The sequence below is a fragment of the Vipera berus genome (genome assembly GCF_964194415.1).
Source record: "Vipera berus genome assembly, chromosome: W".
Taxonomy (NCBI): Eukaryota; Metazoa; Chordata; class Lepidosauria; order Squamata; family Viperidae; genus Vipera; species Vipera berus.
The window spans coordinates 42,593,025-42,612,598 of record NC_138210.1 but is presented as its reverse complement, the minus strand read 5'-3'; the positions used below and the strand labels follow the sequence as shown (position 1 = coordinate 42,612,598).

Genomic DNA, 19,574 nt, shown 5'->3' with positions numbered 1-19,574 from the left:
TGGAAAAACAATATTCATGGATATTTTCAAAACCATTGTATTAGAAATGCTTTGATAACAGTATAGGGAAAAATTAAAATGAAAATATATGTAAAATTCCAGGGTGGTTATCAACAATTGAAGCTTTTTCACATGTAAACTTGTTAAGATTTTGAAAAAACTTGGATGTATAGAGACATTTTAAATATCGATGGGACATTAAAATCGAAAAAAGAACTGGAACATCAGCGTATCAACATGTCATGGTGGGTATGCTTACAAATACAAAACAGATATGAAAAAGATATGAAAATGTATGGATTTTATAAAGAACAAAATATGTTTGATATTATTAACTTCTGATGAGAAATTAATTAAAAAATTGTATATTTTTTTGTTAACTTTAGAGATGGAAAGTGAACAAATTAAAGGGACAATGATAAGGTGGGCGGAAAACTTTGGTTATAACATAGAACTAGAAGAATGGCAAAAATTGTGGGAGAGAAATTACAAACTGACAATGTCAACTGCATACAAAGAAAATTTGTATAAAATGTTTTATAGATGGCATTTACCTCCACCTAGATTAGCAAAAATGTTTAAAAATGTATCAGGCAAATGTTGGAAATGTAACCATAACTTAGGTACATATTATCATATTTGGTGGACATGTGATAAAATAAAGGCTTATTGGAAAAAAATACATGCTTGGATAGAAAAAATATTAGGAGAACATGTAGCATTTAATCCCGAATTTTTTTTATTAGGTATAGTACCAGAAAAGACTAACAAACAAAATTTATACTTGGTTTTACATATTGTAACTGCAGCAAGAATAAGTTATGTGCAATGCTGGAAAAATGAACAAATACTGTCAGAAGAAGAGGTAATAAAGAAGATATTGGAATGCGCAGAGATGGACAGATTAACTATGAGACTAAAAGACAAAGAAGAAACAGAATACTATAAAAGCTGGAATCTATTTTATAAATGGTTGGAAGAGAGAACCAAAGAGTAGAATTTGTATATGTATTAGCATGTTATGAACCCAGCTCACATGCTGTTTGAAAAACTAACATATGTATGTAGAGAATAAAAAATAACAATAAAAAAACTTTAAAAAAAAGACAGAAGATTTCATGCAGTTCAGTGAGGATGTTCTTTTTGCAGCACTTCAGAATTTTGGCAGGGATGTTAACTTTCCTGGGTGCCTTGCCAGAGGCAAGGAAATCCAGGGCCGTGTTTAGTTCTTCTAAAGTTGGTTCACTATCAAGCTCCTCCAAGACAGGCATGCACTCAATATTATTCAATGCTTCTTCAGTTACCCCATTTTCTCTGGAATATAGCTCAGAGTAATGCTGCACCCAGCGTGCCATCTGCTGTGCTCGGTCCTGGATAACCTCCCCTGTAGCAGACTTCAGAGGGGCAGATTTCTTCTGTGTTCACCTTGATGTTGCCTGTGTCAGCTGCAGCCAATAATTGTTAGCACATCTCCTGCCGGTCTGTTGGACTTTGCTACGAGCAGCTCGCAGAGCCTGTAAGTTGCGCTCACTGGAACAGGCTTTATATGCAATTAAAGCTCTCCTTTTTTCGATGGCTGGCGTCAGTTCCTCCGAATGGGCTTCAAACCAATCTGCTATCTTTCTGATCTCTTTACCAAATGGTGACAAGGCGGTGTTATAAACACCATTCTTGAAATGTTCCCATTGTTCAGATGCATTTGCTTCAGCCGGGCCTGGGAGAGTTTCCTTAAGTGCTTGTGCAAATCAACTTTGCCCTGATGGTCTTGCTGATGTCGATTCGTGGTCTTCCTTCCTTCTTTGAGTGATGCAATCTCTTTGTTTTCAGTTTTATTTTGCTGCACACCAAAGAGTGGTCTGTATCGCAATCAGCACCCTGATAGCTGCATGTGACTGTGATACTGGGAAGGTTGGAGCTGTTGTGATTCAGGGTCAGCCTGTGGGTTCGGCAGTTGGGTCGGACGGTTCAGAGGAGGAGGAGGAGGAGGAGGGGTTTGGAGAGCCTGCAGAGCACAGTTCTGAGGCTTCACAGAGCTCTCAGCCAGGCCCCTCCCATCTGGTTACTATGCAGACCCAGCTGTGTGAGCCTGACAGCGTGGATGAAGATGACCCACAGCTGGCCCTGTTCAAGGATGCCCGACGCAGGAGGCAGTCAATCAGGAGTAAACAGAGGAAGGCAATGGGGCACCTCGGAAGGAGGCAGAGAGAAGCCACGCCTTGAACTGTTTAAAAGGGGAATGTGTGGGAGGGCTGGTTTGCTGAAGGCAACCGTTTGAATAGCTCCTGTTTTAGTGGTTCGTATTTTGTTTTGCTCAGTTTGCTCTGTTTTGGATCTGTTTTGTGTAAATAAATTTGGCAGGCTTACTTCCAGCCTTTTGCCTTTTGTAAAGGGGTTGTCCCTGCCTTTTCTGCAGGGCCGGTAGTAGGCTGGAACAGAACAGGAGCACCTGGTAAGAATCAAGTCGAGCTGGTGCCAATGCTTCGATCTTGGATGTCTCCAAGAGACTCTGTGTTGAGGCTTTGTTTTAAAGACTGTATTGCTAACACAAAAAAACATAGTAGCAGCAAAGCTCCAGCAGGCGTTGGCCATTTTCATTCATCTTCCCGACGCTGAACTGACCTAAACAAGTGGGCCATGAGCTATAATCAGCTCCAACTCTGGCATTAAAATCGCTAAGGATAAACAGTAGTTCTTTCTCAGGGATTTTCTTGATAGTAGCAGCCAGATTGTCGTAGAATTTGTCTTTGGATTCTACTGAGGCTGATAATGTCGGTGCATATGTGCTATTAAGAGTGACCAGCCCTGCTGATGAGTGGAGCTGCAAGGACAGAATTCTTTCACTTCCTGCAGCAGGTGGAGTAATGAATCCTAGTAGGGTGTTTCTGACCGCAAAGCCAACCCTATATTCCCTAGTCTCATTCGATGGTTTTCCCTGCCAGAAGAACGAGAAGTTTCTCTCCTTAACAGATCCCAAGACAGCCTTGTCTCTTGAAGGGCAACGAGCACGAGGCCTGGTAGATTAATATGGAGGATAGACTGTTACCCAAGCAGCAGATCCCCCCTCTCCACATCGCTGAAATAGTCCAATGGAACAGCGAGGCCGATACAATTAGTTCCAGCTGCGTCGCAGGAGTTACCAGAACGTGATTGTACACAGTCACGAACTGCTTCCGGGACTCCAGCTCCAGATTTTGCCTCAAGGTTGACTCCTGAAGCCTTTTCCAGTAGTAAATATAGCCACAAGGCAGTGGAGGTTTGAAATCAGTTTCCCTTCTCCTAGAATATGGTTCTGCCGTTTTATCCGCTATTGGGGCATAAAGCCCTCTTCCGCCTTCAAAACCATTGACCGTCTTCTCCTGTAACCCTGGAAAGGGGCCCTTATGAGGTGCTACCAGCCAGACCAAGGATTTTTAGGGAGGTATTACTCCTCCAGGCACCATCACTAAAGGAATGATTATAAGTTGAGAACTACCTGTCATTTGAATAACAGTGGCAGTGAAATGGCAGGAGTCTGTTCTGGCTTTACTGCAATATAATTATGATCACTGGCCCAGGATGGCGTGCTACTCTCTGGGGTTGGCTCTTTAGCAACTGTCTGAGCGTTCGCTTCTGTCTTAATAATGGCCACTGGTGTTTTCTTCATGATCATCTCTCTTCTCAGCAACTGGCCTCTTCTGCATGAACAAAGGTTTGGTACCCGCCATAGTCTGAGGTTTTATCAGAGCAGGCTTGGGTCTGGTTTTCTCTTTGGGTTTTTGTTCTTTGCCTTCACTGAGGAATTTCATGGTAGCAGCACCATGCTTAAGGATGCACTCATTCTCACAGTATACTGAACCTGGCTGAGCCACCTTAGAGCATCCTGGGCCAATGCAATTGGCTGCTTCGGGATCTTCAACCACAGGCTGAAATATTTTGAGTTTTTTCTTTCCACTTGCAGTTGCAGCTTTCTCAATATGACCCTTGATGCCTTGATCCTCAATGGACTTTTGTTCAATAGTTCCTATGCTTGTGAACTCTGTGCCATCACCTGTTACCTGTCCCAGCAGTTTTCTGTCGATCTGTTTCTGTCACTATTTCATCTTGTACTTGCAAAATGGTGCAGTTTGGGCAGATATAGTATTCTCCATTTCTTTCCAGTAGGCGCCCACGGGCCTCTGAAATACCTACACAATCCCCGTGAAACCATTCCTTGCATCTATCACAATGAATCATAAACCTGGCAGATAAATGGCAGATAAAACTTGAATTATATATAACAGACTAGAAAAATGCTATGCAATTTTGAGAGATGTGTAAGTCAGTTTTTCTTATGGATTAATTAAATCCATGATTAGTGGGGAGTTTTAATGTTATCTGAAAACAAAAAATAAGTTTCTCAAACTGCAAGAAAAAATATTTTAGTTCAAGTACAAATTCCAAATATCAATGCCTAATGAGCTGTGGGAGGACAATGGCCTTAAAGAATAATGTACACTTTGTTTCAATAAACTGTTTAAATTGTTTGTGTTCTGTCTCCAAATAATTATAACTGGTTAAGACACCAGACTAGAAATATGGAGACCATGAAAGCCTGGGTGACTTTGGGCCAGTCACTCTCAGTCCAACTCATCTTGTGGTTATTGATATGGGGAAAACGGGAAGGAGGAGTATTAGGCTTGTTCACCACCTTGTACATTAACAAAGACAAGAGAAATGTAAATGTAAAAAATTCTTACATTTCTATAAGCATCATTATTTTTTTGGCATTCCATACCAATATAGATATAGCCCTTGTGTAAGAAGTAATATTTAATCTTTAAATATTCCATCTAATAAAGCCAATCATCTAATCTTTTGAATCTATTCAGAGCATTATCAATTGAGATTTTCTCAAGTTCAACTACACTTAAATATCTAAAACCTTTCCCTCATATAAACCATCCCAACATTTTTATGTTTCTCATATCGTAAAAAAAAGGAATACTATGTTACTTGAGGGGCCTATCCCTCTTAAACTAAAATACATTTATATCCAGAAATTTTCTATTTTTTTAACCATATTCAAACAAAATGCTTAGTGTTTAAATATTCCATCTGATAGGTCCCATCATTCAATTTCTTAATTCTAAGTTTAGCCCTTTTTTTTTTTGCCAAACATCTTTCCTAATCAATGTGCTCTGCTGGACCAAAAAGTCTTCCCATAGTCTTGTAGATGTTGTTGTAGGTACAAGAGACAAATCCACTAAATTGTTTTTGTGGGTTTCACCCCTTCGTATTCATTGAAAATCTTTTTCTTTCTCTCTTAATTTCTCTTATCATTTTTTGTCTCTCAAGTTCTCGTAGTTCTCCTGACAGCTCTGTAATCCATTTTGTAGAATCTTTTTTCTTGTCCTCAGACTTATTTTGCAATCTTGAAGTGTAAGTTATCTTTTCCATGTCCAATATTTCCTGCAAGTTTTTCTCTGCCTGTGTTAAATCATAATTCTTTCCATCGTTGAGTTCCATCTTTAAATCTCTTTCCTCTGGTTTATATTCAGTTGTCTGCTTTATCTGATCGCTTTTTTTATTTCCTGAGAGTCTTTTTGTTGTAAGGTTAAATTGAAGAAGTGTTCATTTAAATTTTCAAAGTTGTTTTTAATTTCCTTGTGGTTTGCATTGTCGTTTGAATTAGTTGCTTCATAGCATACATTTCCTCCTGGAAGGTGTTTGTTTTTTTCTTGATATGTACTTTCTGCAGGTCTCTGATGTTCCATGATAGTCAAGAATCAAAGTTTTCGTTTCTCTGCAAACAACTTTAAAGTCACAATTCTATTTATAATCCAGGAAGGTCAATTTTTTCCCCTAAGGTTTATAGTTCTTGCCTTGTAAATAGCCCAACATGTTTTCTTTTTGTTGCAGCTGTTCTTTGTTTAGTTAAGACGTTGAAGGTCACAAAAACAAGATATTTTTTATTGGGCTTTCTGTCAGTTCCTGTATTAGAGCAACTACAGTTGTGTATTTTCCTCCACCACTAGATGTCAGCACCAGTTTGTTTTTTCAATTTTCAAAACAATTACTTTCTTGTTTTCAATAAACTTTTGAAAAGAAAATCTTAACAAATTCCACCAATTTCAAACTTATCCAGATTTAAGTCTTATATTCATTTCAATATATTTCTGTCCCCCATAAAAGTTTATTTTTTTATAAATATTTTATTGGTTTTTAACTATAACAATCTCCAGTGCCTGGTGTACAACGTGTTGTCGTGGTTTATATTTTAACAAGAAAAAAGACAATAATAATTAATTAACAATCAATAATGATTGTTTGATAATTCCATAATTAGTATATTAATTAATGATATATTTCTTTGATCTTCCCTTCTCCCATTTATATTCTCCTTCAACCTTAACCAAAATATAATTCTTAATATTTTCAATATATACAGTTGCAAGAAAAAGTATGTGAACCCTTTGGGATTACATGGAGTTTTGCATGAATTGGCCATAAAATGCACTCTAAACGTCATGTAAGTCACAACAATAGAAAAACACAGTCTACTTAAAATAATACTATACAAACATTAGCTGTTGTCATGTTTTAATTGAAGATAAGATGGAAACATTCACAGTGCAGGGTGGAAAAAGTATGTGAACCTTTGGACTTAATAACTGGTTGACCCTCCTTTGGCAGCAATAACCTCAACCAAACGTTTCCTGTAGTTGCAGATCAGACCTGCACAACGATCTGGAGTAATTTTGGACCACTCCTCTTCACAAAACTGTTTCAGTGTAGCAATATTCTTGGGATGTCTGGTGTGAATCGCTCTCTTAAGGTCATGTCACAGCATTTCAATCGGGTTGAGGTCAGGACTCTGACTGGGCCACTCCAGAAGGCGTATTCTGTTCTGTTGAAGGCATTGTTTTGTTGAACTACTTGTATGCTTTGGGTCATTGTCCTGTTGCATCACCCATCCTCTGCGGAGCTTCAGTTGGCGGACAGATGGTCATACGTTTTCCTGCAAAATGTCCTGATTAATTCTGGAATTCATTTTTCCATCAATGACAACAATCTGTCCAGGCCCTGAGGCAGCAAAGCAGCCCCAAACCATGATGCTCCCTCCGCCATGTTTTACAGTGGGGATGAGGTTTTGATGTTGGTGTGCTGTGCCTTTTTTTCTCCACACATAGTGTTGTGTGTTTTTCCCAAACAACTCAATTTTGGTTTCATCTGTCCACAGTATATTTTGCCAGTAGTGCTGTGGAACATCCAGGTGCTCTTTTGCAAACTTCAAACGTGCTGCAATTTTTTTTTGGACAGCAATGGCTTCCTCCGTGGTGTCCTCCCATGTACTCCATTCTTGTTTAATGTTTTCCTTATTGTAGATGTGTCAACAAAAATGTTAGCATGTGCCAGAGATTTATGTAGGTCTTTAGCTGACACTCTAGGATTCTTCTTTACCTCATTAAGCATTATGCGCTGTGCTCTTGGTCATTTTTACCACGCCTAGGGAGAGTAGCAACAGTGCTAAACTTTCTCCATTTGTAGACAGTCTGTCTTACCATGGACACATTAACATCAAGGCTTTTGGAGATACTTTTGTAACCCTTTCCAGCTTCATGCAAGTCAACAATTCTTGATCGTAGGTCTTCTGAGAGCTCTTTTCTGCGAGGCATGGTTCACATCAGACAGTGCTTCTTGAGACCAGTAAACCCAAAGCAGGTGTGTGTTTTTAAAGGGCAGGACAGCTGTCAGCAACACATCCAATATCATCACACTGATTGGAGTCAAGGTTGGCTCACTCCTGGCTCCAATTAGCTCTTGGAGAAGTCATTAGGCTAGGGGTTCACATACTTTTTCCACCCTGCACTGTGAATGTTTCCATGTTATGTTCAATTAAAACATGACAACAGCTAATGTTTGTGTAGTATTATTTTAAGCAGACTGTGTTTTTCTATTGTTGTGACTTACATGACGTTTAGAGCGCATTTTATGGCCAATTCATGCAAAACTCCACGTAATCCCAAAGGGTTCACATACTTTTTCTTGCAACTGTAAATGATTATATATAGGCATTTTTTATATTTATACAAATAATAATAATATCTATGTATGACATTTTTACAGTTAATATTATTCTTATAACCATCATCTCATTAGTTCAGCATGCATCCTATTTTCATAATTTTTGTTTATGCTTAATTTCCCTTATATTCAATCCAATTCTTATCAGTCATAATTTCTTCATGTCATCTAACTGTTCAAATTTTCCCATTTAAGTACATCATCCCAATATTTTATGTCATGCATTATAAAAATACTATACTTTTTATCTATCTTAAAATATCTAGGTATAACATCACTTATATTAATGAAAGTTACATCAACCTACTATTTTTACATTTCATATACTATGGAACATATTAAATTAATTAAATCTCTTATCCCTCTTATTATAGGGCCCCTTTATGTTCAAAGTTCTCTATTCTTTTAGCCATATTCAAACAAATGTTTGTTCATGTGGTAGGGTGAGTCAAATCTCTTGTATCTGTCTCTGGTCTTCTTTTGCCGAGTAGTTTTCCAAGTTGATGTAATCCGCTTACCCAGTGGTTCCTGTGTTTTTGCAAATGTTGTTGGGAATATAAAAGAAGAAGTAAGTAAGATGAATACTTTCTGTCTCACAAACTTTAATGCTTCTCCTGGTAATTCTATGGTCCATTCCATTTTTCTTGTTGTATCAGAATCTTGTAGATTTTTTTGCTGTTTGTGTTAAATTGTAATTCATTTGTTATTTCATCAATTTGAACATATTCTTCTAATTTGTGGTCTTTTATCTGATTTATTTGACCATTCGTTATTTCCTGGGTGTTTTTTAATTGTAGATTTAGATTAGAAATATGCTTATTTAAATCATCAAGGTTATTTTGAATTTCCTCGTGGTTTGGGTCGATTGTCATTTTTATTTGTCCTAACATTACATATATTTCCTCCTAGAAAGTATTTATCTTGCCATGAAGTATTACTTCTGGAGGCCCTTGATTTTCCAGGCTAGGTCCTTCAGGAGAAAATATTGAATGTGGCGTCCTGTCATTTTTTCGTATGTATGTGATATCCATGTTGTCTCCCCCCTTCAAATAATATTTCATCAATGTTTTAATTCAAGAGTCAATTTATCAGTCAAAATTACAGTTCAGTGTGTTAAGCCACTTTAAATCCTTCCTGTAGATTCTTCTCTAAAAGATTAGGCAAAAGCCAAGGTTTTACTTTTCCATAAACAGTTCTTAGAGTTAAGCAACAGTCCAGGTGTTGTTTTTTTCTTTCAAACACTTTTTAATCTTATAGCTGGCTCTTCCTTTGTTCCCAGCTGTCTTCAAGGTTATTTGCAATTCAAAGGAACAGCTTTTTCTTTATTTCTAGGCATTCTGCCAATTTCTGAGTCTTTATTGTTAGTATTCTATGCTGTGATTCTCCACTAGATGTCAGCAGTTGTTTCTTTTTTCATGTTTTTTTCAATCCAAAAGTTATTTTTGTTATATATTTTTATAATTCCATCAAAACCTCTTTAGGGTATAATCTTGACAGTTTTTTAGTTCCTAAATTTGTCCAGACTGTAGTATTTTAAATTGAATTTTAATATATCTATTTCCTCCTTAATATTAATTCGCCGCTTCCGTCTATAAGGGAATGGGGATATAGTCCCCTCCCTTCACTTCTGGAGGTTTTCTTGCTTTGGGGATCTTTCTCAAGGATTCAATTAGTAGTTAGAAGAAAGAAGATCAATACTCTCACCAATTCCAAGCATGCTGTTCACCGATGTTCAGGTTCGTGCTCTGGGACTTTGGCTGCAAGTAGCTTGGACTAGATGCTGATCTCACGCCTTTCTCCTGTCGGGTCGGAGGGCTTCCCCCAGATCAAACAAAGCGATTGCCGTTGCTTCGTAATCAACGGGGTGCCCCTCCTTCACGGTCACCTTTTCGGGGCAACTTTGGACACATCTAGGGTCCTCTTGGCAGGACGAAGCCAGCCGTGAGGAGCGGAGGTCCACTCTCCTGCAGCCATGCGCTATGGGCACAAAAGCAGAAGTCCTGTCCCCCATAAAAGTTTAATTCACCGCTTCCTTATGTGGGAGGGTAGGTCAAAGCTCCGCTTCCTTCTCACTTTTGGAGGGTTTGCTTCTTGGGTTTTTTTTTCCCAGGAAATCAATTATCAAGTAGAAGAGAGAAAATTGATGTTCTTATCCAGTTCCAATCACGTTGTTTACGATCAAGCTTAAATTAGTGCTTTTTGGCTTAGGCTGCTTGTAGCTTGGGCTAGACTCTGGAATGAAGCTAGCCTTTCTTCTGCTGGTTTCTGGAGGACTTTCCCCAGGCGACCAGATCAACCGCCGTCTCTCTACGGTCGACGGGGCACTCCTCCTTCTTCATCCTCTCCAGGGTGGCTTCAGGCCCATTTAGGGTCCCCTAGCAGAGAGAAATCAGCCGTAGGGTGCGGAGCCTCACGATCCCTCAGCTGTCACGCTAACTGTGCAAAACTGGAAGCCTCAAAATATAATTTTAAGCAACCCATTTAATAGGAAAAAATATAAGCTCAATGAAGATTTCTAAGTTACTCCAAAGCACTCTAAAAATAATAAACCTACTACAAAATGCAGGTTAGGGTCATCTGACGTGATACTCTTTATCATTTTCCATTCAAATTGGAAGACAGAAGTACCGGTAAGTGGATTCCAGTTTCAAGGGCATAACAGAATTCTGGACCAGAGGATTGTTAAAGCTGACACAGGGGAATAATAAGGAACTGGAACTGTTGACAAAATTGAACAGAGCAGCAGCAGGAGGAAATACTGTGTCTTAATCCACTGGCTTTACCTGTGTGTCAAAAATATCAGAGTTTACAGAAGAGACAGAAAAATCAGAACCTGGAATAACAGTATAGTAAACCAAAATCCCACTGTTCAATCCCAGCAATTACAATGAGTAAACTGAAGGAAGCAACTACAAACCATTCACATAGTTGAGGACCACTTGTCCTTTAATTCATACTGGGCATTTCATAGCTAATAGGCAAAAGATAAAGTACAAACCCACAGAAGGAGAATTTGAAGGTTACTCTGTATTACTATATCATATTTATTTAAAATATTTTTTAGAAGATCAAAGTTGCTTACAATAAAAAGTATACAGTAAATGCTATCATGTTTGTAGCTGCAAATGCAACATCTGGCTGATCCATTTATTAAACATACATATATGCTGAACTTTTCCATAAAGATTCTTCATTTATATTCATCCAAAGATTTTTGGATATGTTCATTCTCTATCATTTCAGGACCAACAATCTCAGGAGGAATAAGCTATAGGTTCTTCTTGCTGATTAACTAACCCACTAACTTGAATTCAACTTCCAATGCTGTAGGGAAATGACCAAAAAAATGCTTTTTTTTTTAGGGAACTTGCTCCAAAAAGCTTATCACTTTGATGTATAAATCCATTTATGGCCTCTCTATACAACACCTACTGTAGTATGTGAATTTCTTAGATATTTATCTAATTATACTTTATTCAGTTTCATTGCAAGAACTAAACTGAATAAATTACATATAAAAATGAAGTATTTTATCTAATAGTTTAGATAAAATAGTTCATTCAGAGCTATTTGTGTATAATTCACAACTATTTTCGGTATAATCATGAAACCCAGAACTGTTTTCTTGCTAACTGTTCTGCTATGAAACTGTTGTTTCCAATCTGCTACTAATGGCCATGAAGTCCATATTTTGCCTCCGTCATGATTATGGTTAGTTAACCTCACCCCCCCCCATCTGTTCCAGACATCTGGAGGCAGAAGAAAAGCATTCTATCATAACAATCTTTATGAAGATCCTGGATATATGTTGGTAATAGGTACAAGAAAATCTGTGATAAGATGGGTTAGGGAAGGCTAAAAATGGGAAGGCTAAAATACTGTTTCCTAAACTGTGAGACTGTGAATGGGTTTGAGCTTGTTTTTCCTGGCTGAATGTTCTATTCCTTTTTCACCCAGCTCTATCCATTCATGCAGTTCCAAAACGATTCTGCAGGAATATAGCTCTTGGTCCCCAAACATAACCCTCCCATTTATAAATAATTATTTCAAAATCTAACAACAGTCCATAGTATGCTAAACAGCAAACAGGTATTTGACAAACTTACAGATCAATGTGTTTCTTACATTTACTGAAAAGTACAAGTTGTTTAGTTTAAATGAGATGACCCATTGCTTCATATACAGTATTTCCTAAATAATTTATAGCTAAATAGATTTACACAATTTCATTATTAAAAATTAGTCTTGCATTTCTGTCATGTCTAGCTCAATGGCTGAATATTTTTTTAATTATAGGAAAATGCAGAATGTACCTTTATTTTCCATTTAATGCTAACCAGTGTATAATATGTGTGCATGTTTAGTACCCGATGTTCCATTTCTTCTGCAAGATAGCGTAGAGGCATTATTCCCTCTCCTCCCCACATTTGTGCAGGTCAATTTCCTTGACTATGCAAGACAAAATGTTGAAAGTAGAAAAGCTTGGAAACTTGTCTTCCTCAAAGGATTTCCCCCCTTGCAAAGTGTCCACGGGACAGCAGAAGGTAGGGAAATCTGGCAAACCAGTGAGAGAACCTACCTGAATGTTTTTTTCACAGTCTGTTTGCTGATGAAGGGAGAGCTCACTTTCTAGAACAAATTTCTTCCCACACTTGTCGCAGATCTGCATGCGCCTATGAGTAACGTTCATGTGCCTCTCCAGATACCAGCGTGTGTTAAACACCCTGGGGCACTTCTCACAGGTCAAAGTCTCCTTTTCTTCACACTTTGATTTCTGCACAGGTGCCCTGGGCTCCTTTGCAGCTTTCTTCTTACGCTTGGGGGGCTCAACGCTCTTTCTATGGCCCCTTGTAGCTCTGGAAGTAGGAGAAGATGTGGCGGCTGCAGTAGATGCAGCTCTCCTTGTCCTCCTTTGTGCAACACTATCATTTTCCTCTCTTTGCTTTTTTTTCTTCTGCCTCTCATTTTCCTCTTCATCATTACTGTCTTCAGTGGCCGCTTCCTCCCCACTGTCACCCTCCTCTTCCTCACTGCTGGTCCTAAGAACAGCAGTTTCTTTGGATTGGGAGGGGACCCCCTTTTCCCCTTTTGATACATTTAATGTTTGGTTGTTAAGGTTTACCTCTACTATTATCTGCTCCCTTTTGTAAGTCACTTCATCTTCTTCCTCGTCCTCCTCCTGCAAGTCGTCAGAGTTCTCCCTGTCTTCTTTCACAACTTGAGCCTCTCCTACTATTCTGTCCTCCTTGAAATATGGCTGCTCCTCTTTTTCATGGAGATGTGGCTTACATGCTTTTGGGTCCACCAGTACAGAATAAGGACTCCCAGACTCCCTTTTGTACACCCTGGTGGACAAATCAAGTTCCTGGCTGGCACCATGATAGAAAGTGGGTGGTACTTGAGCCCTGTCCTCCTGTGCCATCCCTGCTACATGTATGGTGCAATTTTTAGCCATCTGCTGGCAAGAGCTGACTGTTTTATTCATGGGGGCTCCCGATTCATTGAGCACCTTGTATTCCAGAATATCAGTGAAGTAATTCCTTTGGAACAAGATGAATAGCTGGAACTAACTAATTCATGTCTGTTTTGGGGGAGCAGAGCACAAAAGCACGTGTAGGTCATGGAACTTTGGTTTTATACCATGAAGACATCGACAGCAGTTCACAGGAAGAAAGCTGCCATTCAATAGCTGAACATTTTGTCTAGAAAAAGAAAGAGAAAATTAAGTTAGTGCCTTAAGGATAGCTGAAATAAATTATCCTTGGAATAATTGTGTGGTCGTGAAAATTGGGCCCCCTCCCCCCCTTAAACTAAAATCCAGGGGGGAGGGGGGGCAAACTTCATGACCCTTAGAACCTGATTCCAAGCAAAAACCTCTAGATAACCAATCACATAAGGAAGTAGAAACTAAAGAGAAAGAAGGGGGGGGAAGAAAGATAATGAGGTAGAGAGTGGTGGGAAGGATAGAAAACCCAGTTACAAAGTAGGAGAAACATACCCAAGACCCATAAAGGACTCAAATGCCTATACACTAATGCTCAAAGTTTAGGGAACAAACAGGGTGAACTTGAAGTGCTAGAACATGAAGGCAGATATGATATAGTTGATATAGAAATGAACCACTGGCTTAAAAACTGGTGTTGTTAACAGAACTTCGGCTTTGTAGACCATGGTCTGCATTAACTACATGATCGTGCTGCTGGCAAGGGATGGACTGCACCTCAAAGAACTGGAAAGAATATATTCAGAAAACAACTGGCTCATCTTATCAAAAGGGCTTTAAACTAAAATTAAGGTGGGAGGGAGGCCAATCTTCACGACCTTTAGAACCTAATTCCAAGCAAAAACCACTAGAAACTAATCATATAAGCAGGTAGAGAGTAAAGAGAAAGAAATTTTTTTAAAAAAAACATAATGAAGTAGACAGTGATGGGAAGGATGGAAATCCCAGTTACAAAGTAGGAGACATATAACCAAGACCCATAAAGGACTCAAATGGCTATACATTAATGCTCAAAGTTTAGGGAACAAATAGAGTGAACTTGAAGTATTAGTACATGAAGGCAGATATGATACAGTTTCCATTACTGAAACATGGTGGGATGAAACTCATGACTGGAATGTACTGATGGAAGGATACAAACTATTCAAAAGAAACAGACCTAACAAAAGAGGAGGTGGACTTGCACTATATACAGAAATGCACAAAACCGAGGATGAAAACCTCCTAGCATCCATGTGGCTCAATATAAAAGGAAAAAAGAATGACATTCCCATAGGCATATACTACAGGTTACCCAACCAAGCAGAACAAATAGATGGATTCTTTGCTAATCAATTAACAAATGTATGTAGGAAACATACCACAGTAGTAATGGGAGATTTTAACTACCCTGACATGAAGTGGAAGACAAACTCTGCAGCAAGTGAGAGATCAAACAGATTCCTAACCAACTTAGCTGACAACTTTGTCATCCAAAAGGCACTATATACAGAAATGCACAAAACCGAGGATGAAAACCTCCTAGCATCCATGTGGCTCAATATAAAAGGAAAAAAGAATGACATTCCCATAGGCATATACTACAGGTTACCCAACCAAGCAGAACAAATAGATGGATTCTTTGCTAATCAATTAACAAATGTATGTAGGAAACATACCACAGTAGTAATGGGAGATTTTAACTACCCTGACATGAAGTGGAAGACAAACTCTGCAGCAAGTGAGAGATCAAACAGATTCCTAACCAACTTAGCTGACAACTTTGTCATCCAAAAGGTAGAGGAGGGAACTAGAGGAAAAGCTATACTGGACCTAATTCTTATTAATAGAGAAGAAATGATAGAGGGAGTTGAAGTTGCTGGAACTTTGGGCAAGAGTGATCATGTCACATTGGAATTCAATATAATGCAAACACAAGCAGGAGAACATATTCCAGCCAATATGTTCCAACTCAGAGACAGCCTAAGAAACATTCCATGGATGAAAATCCTAAAGGGGAAAACAACTCAAGAAGCATGGGAAACTCTGAAAAATATGATCACAAAAGCCCAGTCCAGCACAATACCACTGAAAAAGAAAAACAAGAAATTCAAGAAGAAACCAGCATGGCTGCAAAAAAGATCTCCCTGACAACCTGAAAGACAAAAAGGACAAGTACAAAAAATGGAAAGAGGGACACGTAACTAAGGCAGAATATCAGCAGATAGCCTGAATCTGTAAAGATAAAAGTCAGGAAAGCAAAGGCTCAGAATGAACAAAGACTTGCAACAAAAGTCAAAGATAATTTTAAAAAAGTTTCTTTCACCATATAAATAACAAGAAAAAAAGCATTCAGTCCACTAAAGAGAGAAGATGGCAAGGAAATAATAGGCAGTAGAGAAAAAGCAGAGCTGCTTAACTCATTCTTTGCATCAGTCTTCACACACAAAAAAACAAAAAAACCCAACACAAGACAGACTAGAAATAAAAATTAAAATAAGCAAGAAAATGGTAAGAGAACATCTGTCTGCTATAGATGAGTTCAAATCACCAGGACCTGACGGATTACATCCCAGACTTCTGAAGGAGCTGGCAGATGTTATCTCAGAACCATTCTACCATATCTTTCAAAAATCCTGGAGGACTGGGGAACTACCAGAGGATTGGAAAAGAGTTGATGTTGGGTCCCATCTTCAAAAAAGGAAGAAAAAAGACCCAGGAAATTACAGACCAATCAGCCTAATATCTTTTTTTTTATTGAAAAGTTTTACAATACATTTTATCTTTAACAATCCCTCCCCCCCTCCCTCCACCCAACCCTTCCTAACCCTCCCTAACCCTCCCCCCCTTCCCCCTCCCCCCTCCCCGACTTCCCAGAGCTAAATACAAGGTATAAAAGTAAAAAACAATCATAAACAACCATATGTTAACAACAATAAACTATTAAGTCTATCGCACTCTAGCTCATATGAAATGACTACAAGCAATACTAATATCACATAAAAAAAACTTATACAAATGCTAAATGGAACTTTTTGGTCCCATATTTGTTCTGGATATAATCAATCCACTTTTTCCACTCCATAATATAACGTTGTTGCGAATGGTCTTTCAAATAAGCCGAAATCTTTGCCATTTTCGCCAGGTCAGAAACTTTTAGAGTCCATTCTTCTATAGTCGGCAGTTCCTCCTTCTTCCAATATTGGCCTACTAAAAGTCTTGCTGCCGTAATTAAGTTCAGCATCAACTTGGTGTCCACAACAGTAGTATCTGTAATTATGCCCAATAAGAACAATTGCGGACAAAACTTTATCCTTTGCTTAAATATCTTCTGCATATTCCACCAGATTTTAATCCAAAAAGCTTTAACCTTTTTACAGGTCCACCATATATGAAAATACGTTGCATCTTCGCCACCACATCTCCAACATTTAGGTTGGTATTTCGGATACATACTTGCAAGCTTTTTAGGGATCAGCCTAATATCAATACCTGGGAAGGTACTAGAAAAATAATCAAAAAACTATCTGCGAACATCTAGAAACAAATAAAGTTATAACCAGAAGCCAGGTTTGTCGAAAACAGATCATGCCAAAACAATCTTATTTCATTCTTTGACAAAGTGACTAAATTAGTAGACCAGAGAAATGCTGTGGACGTAGATTTCAGAAAGGCATTCAACAAAGTAGACCACATCCTACTTCTTGGTAAGCTAGTAAAATGTGGGATAAAGAGCATCACCACCAGATGGATTTGTAACTGGCTGACAAATCATACTCAATGTGTAGTTCTTAATGGTACTATATCCACATGGAGCAAAGTAAGCAGTGGGGTACCACAAGGTTCCGTCTTAGGCCCAGTATTCTTCAATATCTTCATCAATGACTTAGATGAGGGAATAGAAGGGGAACTCATCAAATTTGCAGACAACACTAAGCTGGCAGAAATAGCCAACACTCCAGAAGACAAACACAGGATCCAAAAAGATCTTGACAAACTTGAACAATGGGCCCTATCCAACAAAATGAAATTTAATGTGGAGAAAAGCAAGGTTTTACATTTAGGCAGCAAAAACCAAAGCTACAAGTACAGGTAGTTACGAGTGTAATGGAGCCTGCCCATTCCACTTGTAACTCGAAAACTGGGAGTGAATCTTGTACCTCGAACAAGATCACTCCCTTGCTCATTAAGACGCATGTGGCTCGTTAAGTAAACATGAGGTATCTCGGGGTGGGGAAGGCCATGGAGGGCCTAGTGATGGAACAGGCCCCTAAGGTCTTTCCTACCCACTAAGATACCTCATGCTTTCCCCTCCCTTCCTGCCACGCCGGACTTACCTGGAAAAGATCTGTCTCCTCTCTGCCTCGGTTCCTGCTGCTGTCCAGATCTGAGGCTGCAGGACGCTTCTGCGGCCCTCCGGCAGCCCGTTTCCAGGCAGCAGTGGCCTGGAGAAGGTGTCCGGCGCTCAGATCAGGCTACCAGAGGGCCACGGAAGCGTCCCCTGGCCTCAGATCTGGGTGGCAGCGGCCTGGAAAAGGCATCTGGTGCCAGGATCAGGCAGCTGGAGGGCCGCAGAAGCGTCCCCCAGCCTCAGATCTAAGCGGCAGTGGCCTAGAAAAGGCCTCCAGCGCCTAGATCGGGCCCCTGGAGGGCCACGGAAGCGTCCCCCGGCTTCGGTTCCATTCTGTGTTGTAGAGAACAGAGGCCTAAAGTACCATTAGATCATGCAAGATCAGTAGCGTGAGATCTCGCCCCACTGATCTTGCATGTTCTTCTCTTACTTTAGGTCTACATTCTCTGTGAATGCACCAAAGGCCTGGGGCAGCCAAGAAAGCGAAAGATTATTGCGTAGCTTCGAATGAGCATTAAGTGATTGCTCGTAACTCGGGGGTTACCTGTACAGATTAGGCAAAACCTGGCCCAAAAACAGTAACTGTGAGAGGGACCTTGAAGTCCTAGTGGATTATCACTTAAATATGAGCCAGCAGTGTGTGGTTGCAGCCAAAAAAGCTAATACAATCCTTGGTTGTATAAACAGAGACATAGAATCAAAATCATATGAAGTATTAGTACCGCTTTATAAAACCTTAGTAAGACCACACCTGGAATATTGCATCCAGTTTTGGTCACCAAATTACAAAAAAGGTGTTGAGACTTTGGTAAAAGTGCGAAGACCAACTAGGATAATTAAAGGCCTGGAGACTAAAACATATAAAGCGGGGTTGCAGGAACTGGGTATGGCTAGTCTAGAGAAAAGAAGGACTAGGGGTGACATGATAGCAGTATTCCAGTATTTGAGGGGCTGCCACAAAGGAGAGGGAGTCAACTTATTTTTCAAAGCACCAGAAGGCAAGACAAGAAACAATGGTTGGAAACTAATCAAGGAGAGAAGGAACCTGGAATCAAGGAGAAAACCTCCTAACAGTGAGGACAATTAACCAGTGGAACAGCTTGCCTTCAGAAATTGTGGGCGCTCCATCACTGGAGGTTTTTAAGAAGAGACTGGACAGTCACTTCTCTGAGATGGCATAGGTTCTCCTGCTTCAGCAGGAGGCTAGACTAGAATACCTACAAGGTTCTGTTCTATTTCTAATTAATTTCTAATTTCTAATTCTATTCTATTATTACATAACAAGCTGTCTGATATGTGCCACAACCTGGAAAGACCCCTGGCCTATTGCAACCTGTCACCGACCCCCTCAGCCCCATGGAGGGAAATATCCATGGACTTCATTGTAGAATTGCCCCAAAGCCCCAGCAATACAGTGATCTGGGTGGTGACTGACCTTTTCTCCACAACAAGCGCCGGTTGGGTGAAGGGGGGAAGTAGACAAGGAAAGGAAAGTGAAAGCTTCCGTACCATACTGTGGAAGCTGCAGCCTGTTCCAAGGTCACCCAATGGAATGCAAGAGCTTCAAGCCCATGCAGCTGGGGACTGTTACCAAAACAATTTATTTCAAAGTGATTGGACATTCACTGATAAAGGGGAGGGGGATGGATCCCAAGGGAAAAGATAATTGCTTTGTTTGGGTGTGAAACATTCAATTTG

General features: G+C 39.5%; 2 protein-coding genes across 2 annotated transcripts in view; both read right to left on the bottom strand.

Annotated features, from left to right (window-relative positions):
* Nucleotides 1-19,574, bottom strand: part of LOC308676046 (zinc finger protein 652-like) — a gene marked incomplete at its 3' end in the record, with an annotated part of 82,804 nt that overhangs the window by 32,589 nt on the left and 30,641 nt on the right. The window contains exon 2 of the mRNA XM_081341755.1: nt 12,623-13,745. Within this exon, the coding sequence (XP_081197881.1) occupies nt 12,623-13,528 (906 nt within the window). The 5' untranslated portion in view covers nt 13,529-13,745. The remainder of the gene's footprint in view (nt 1-12,622; nt 13,746-19,574) is intronic.
* LOC308676814 (death-inducer obliterator 1-like) lies at nt 3,615-12,449 on the bottom strand (the record flags this gene model as incomplete). Its single annotated transcript, XM_081342843.1, is given in 5 exon segments — nt 3,615-4,028; nt 4,030-4,216; nt 9,834-10,020; nt 10,355-10,418; nt 12,411-12,449. Coding segments are annotated over 5 exon segments (891 nt in total).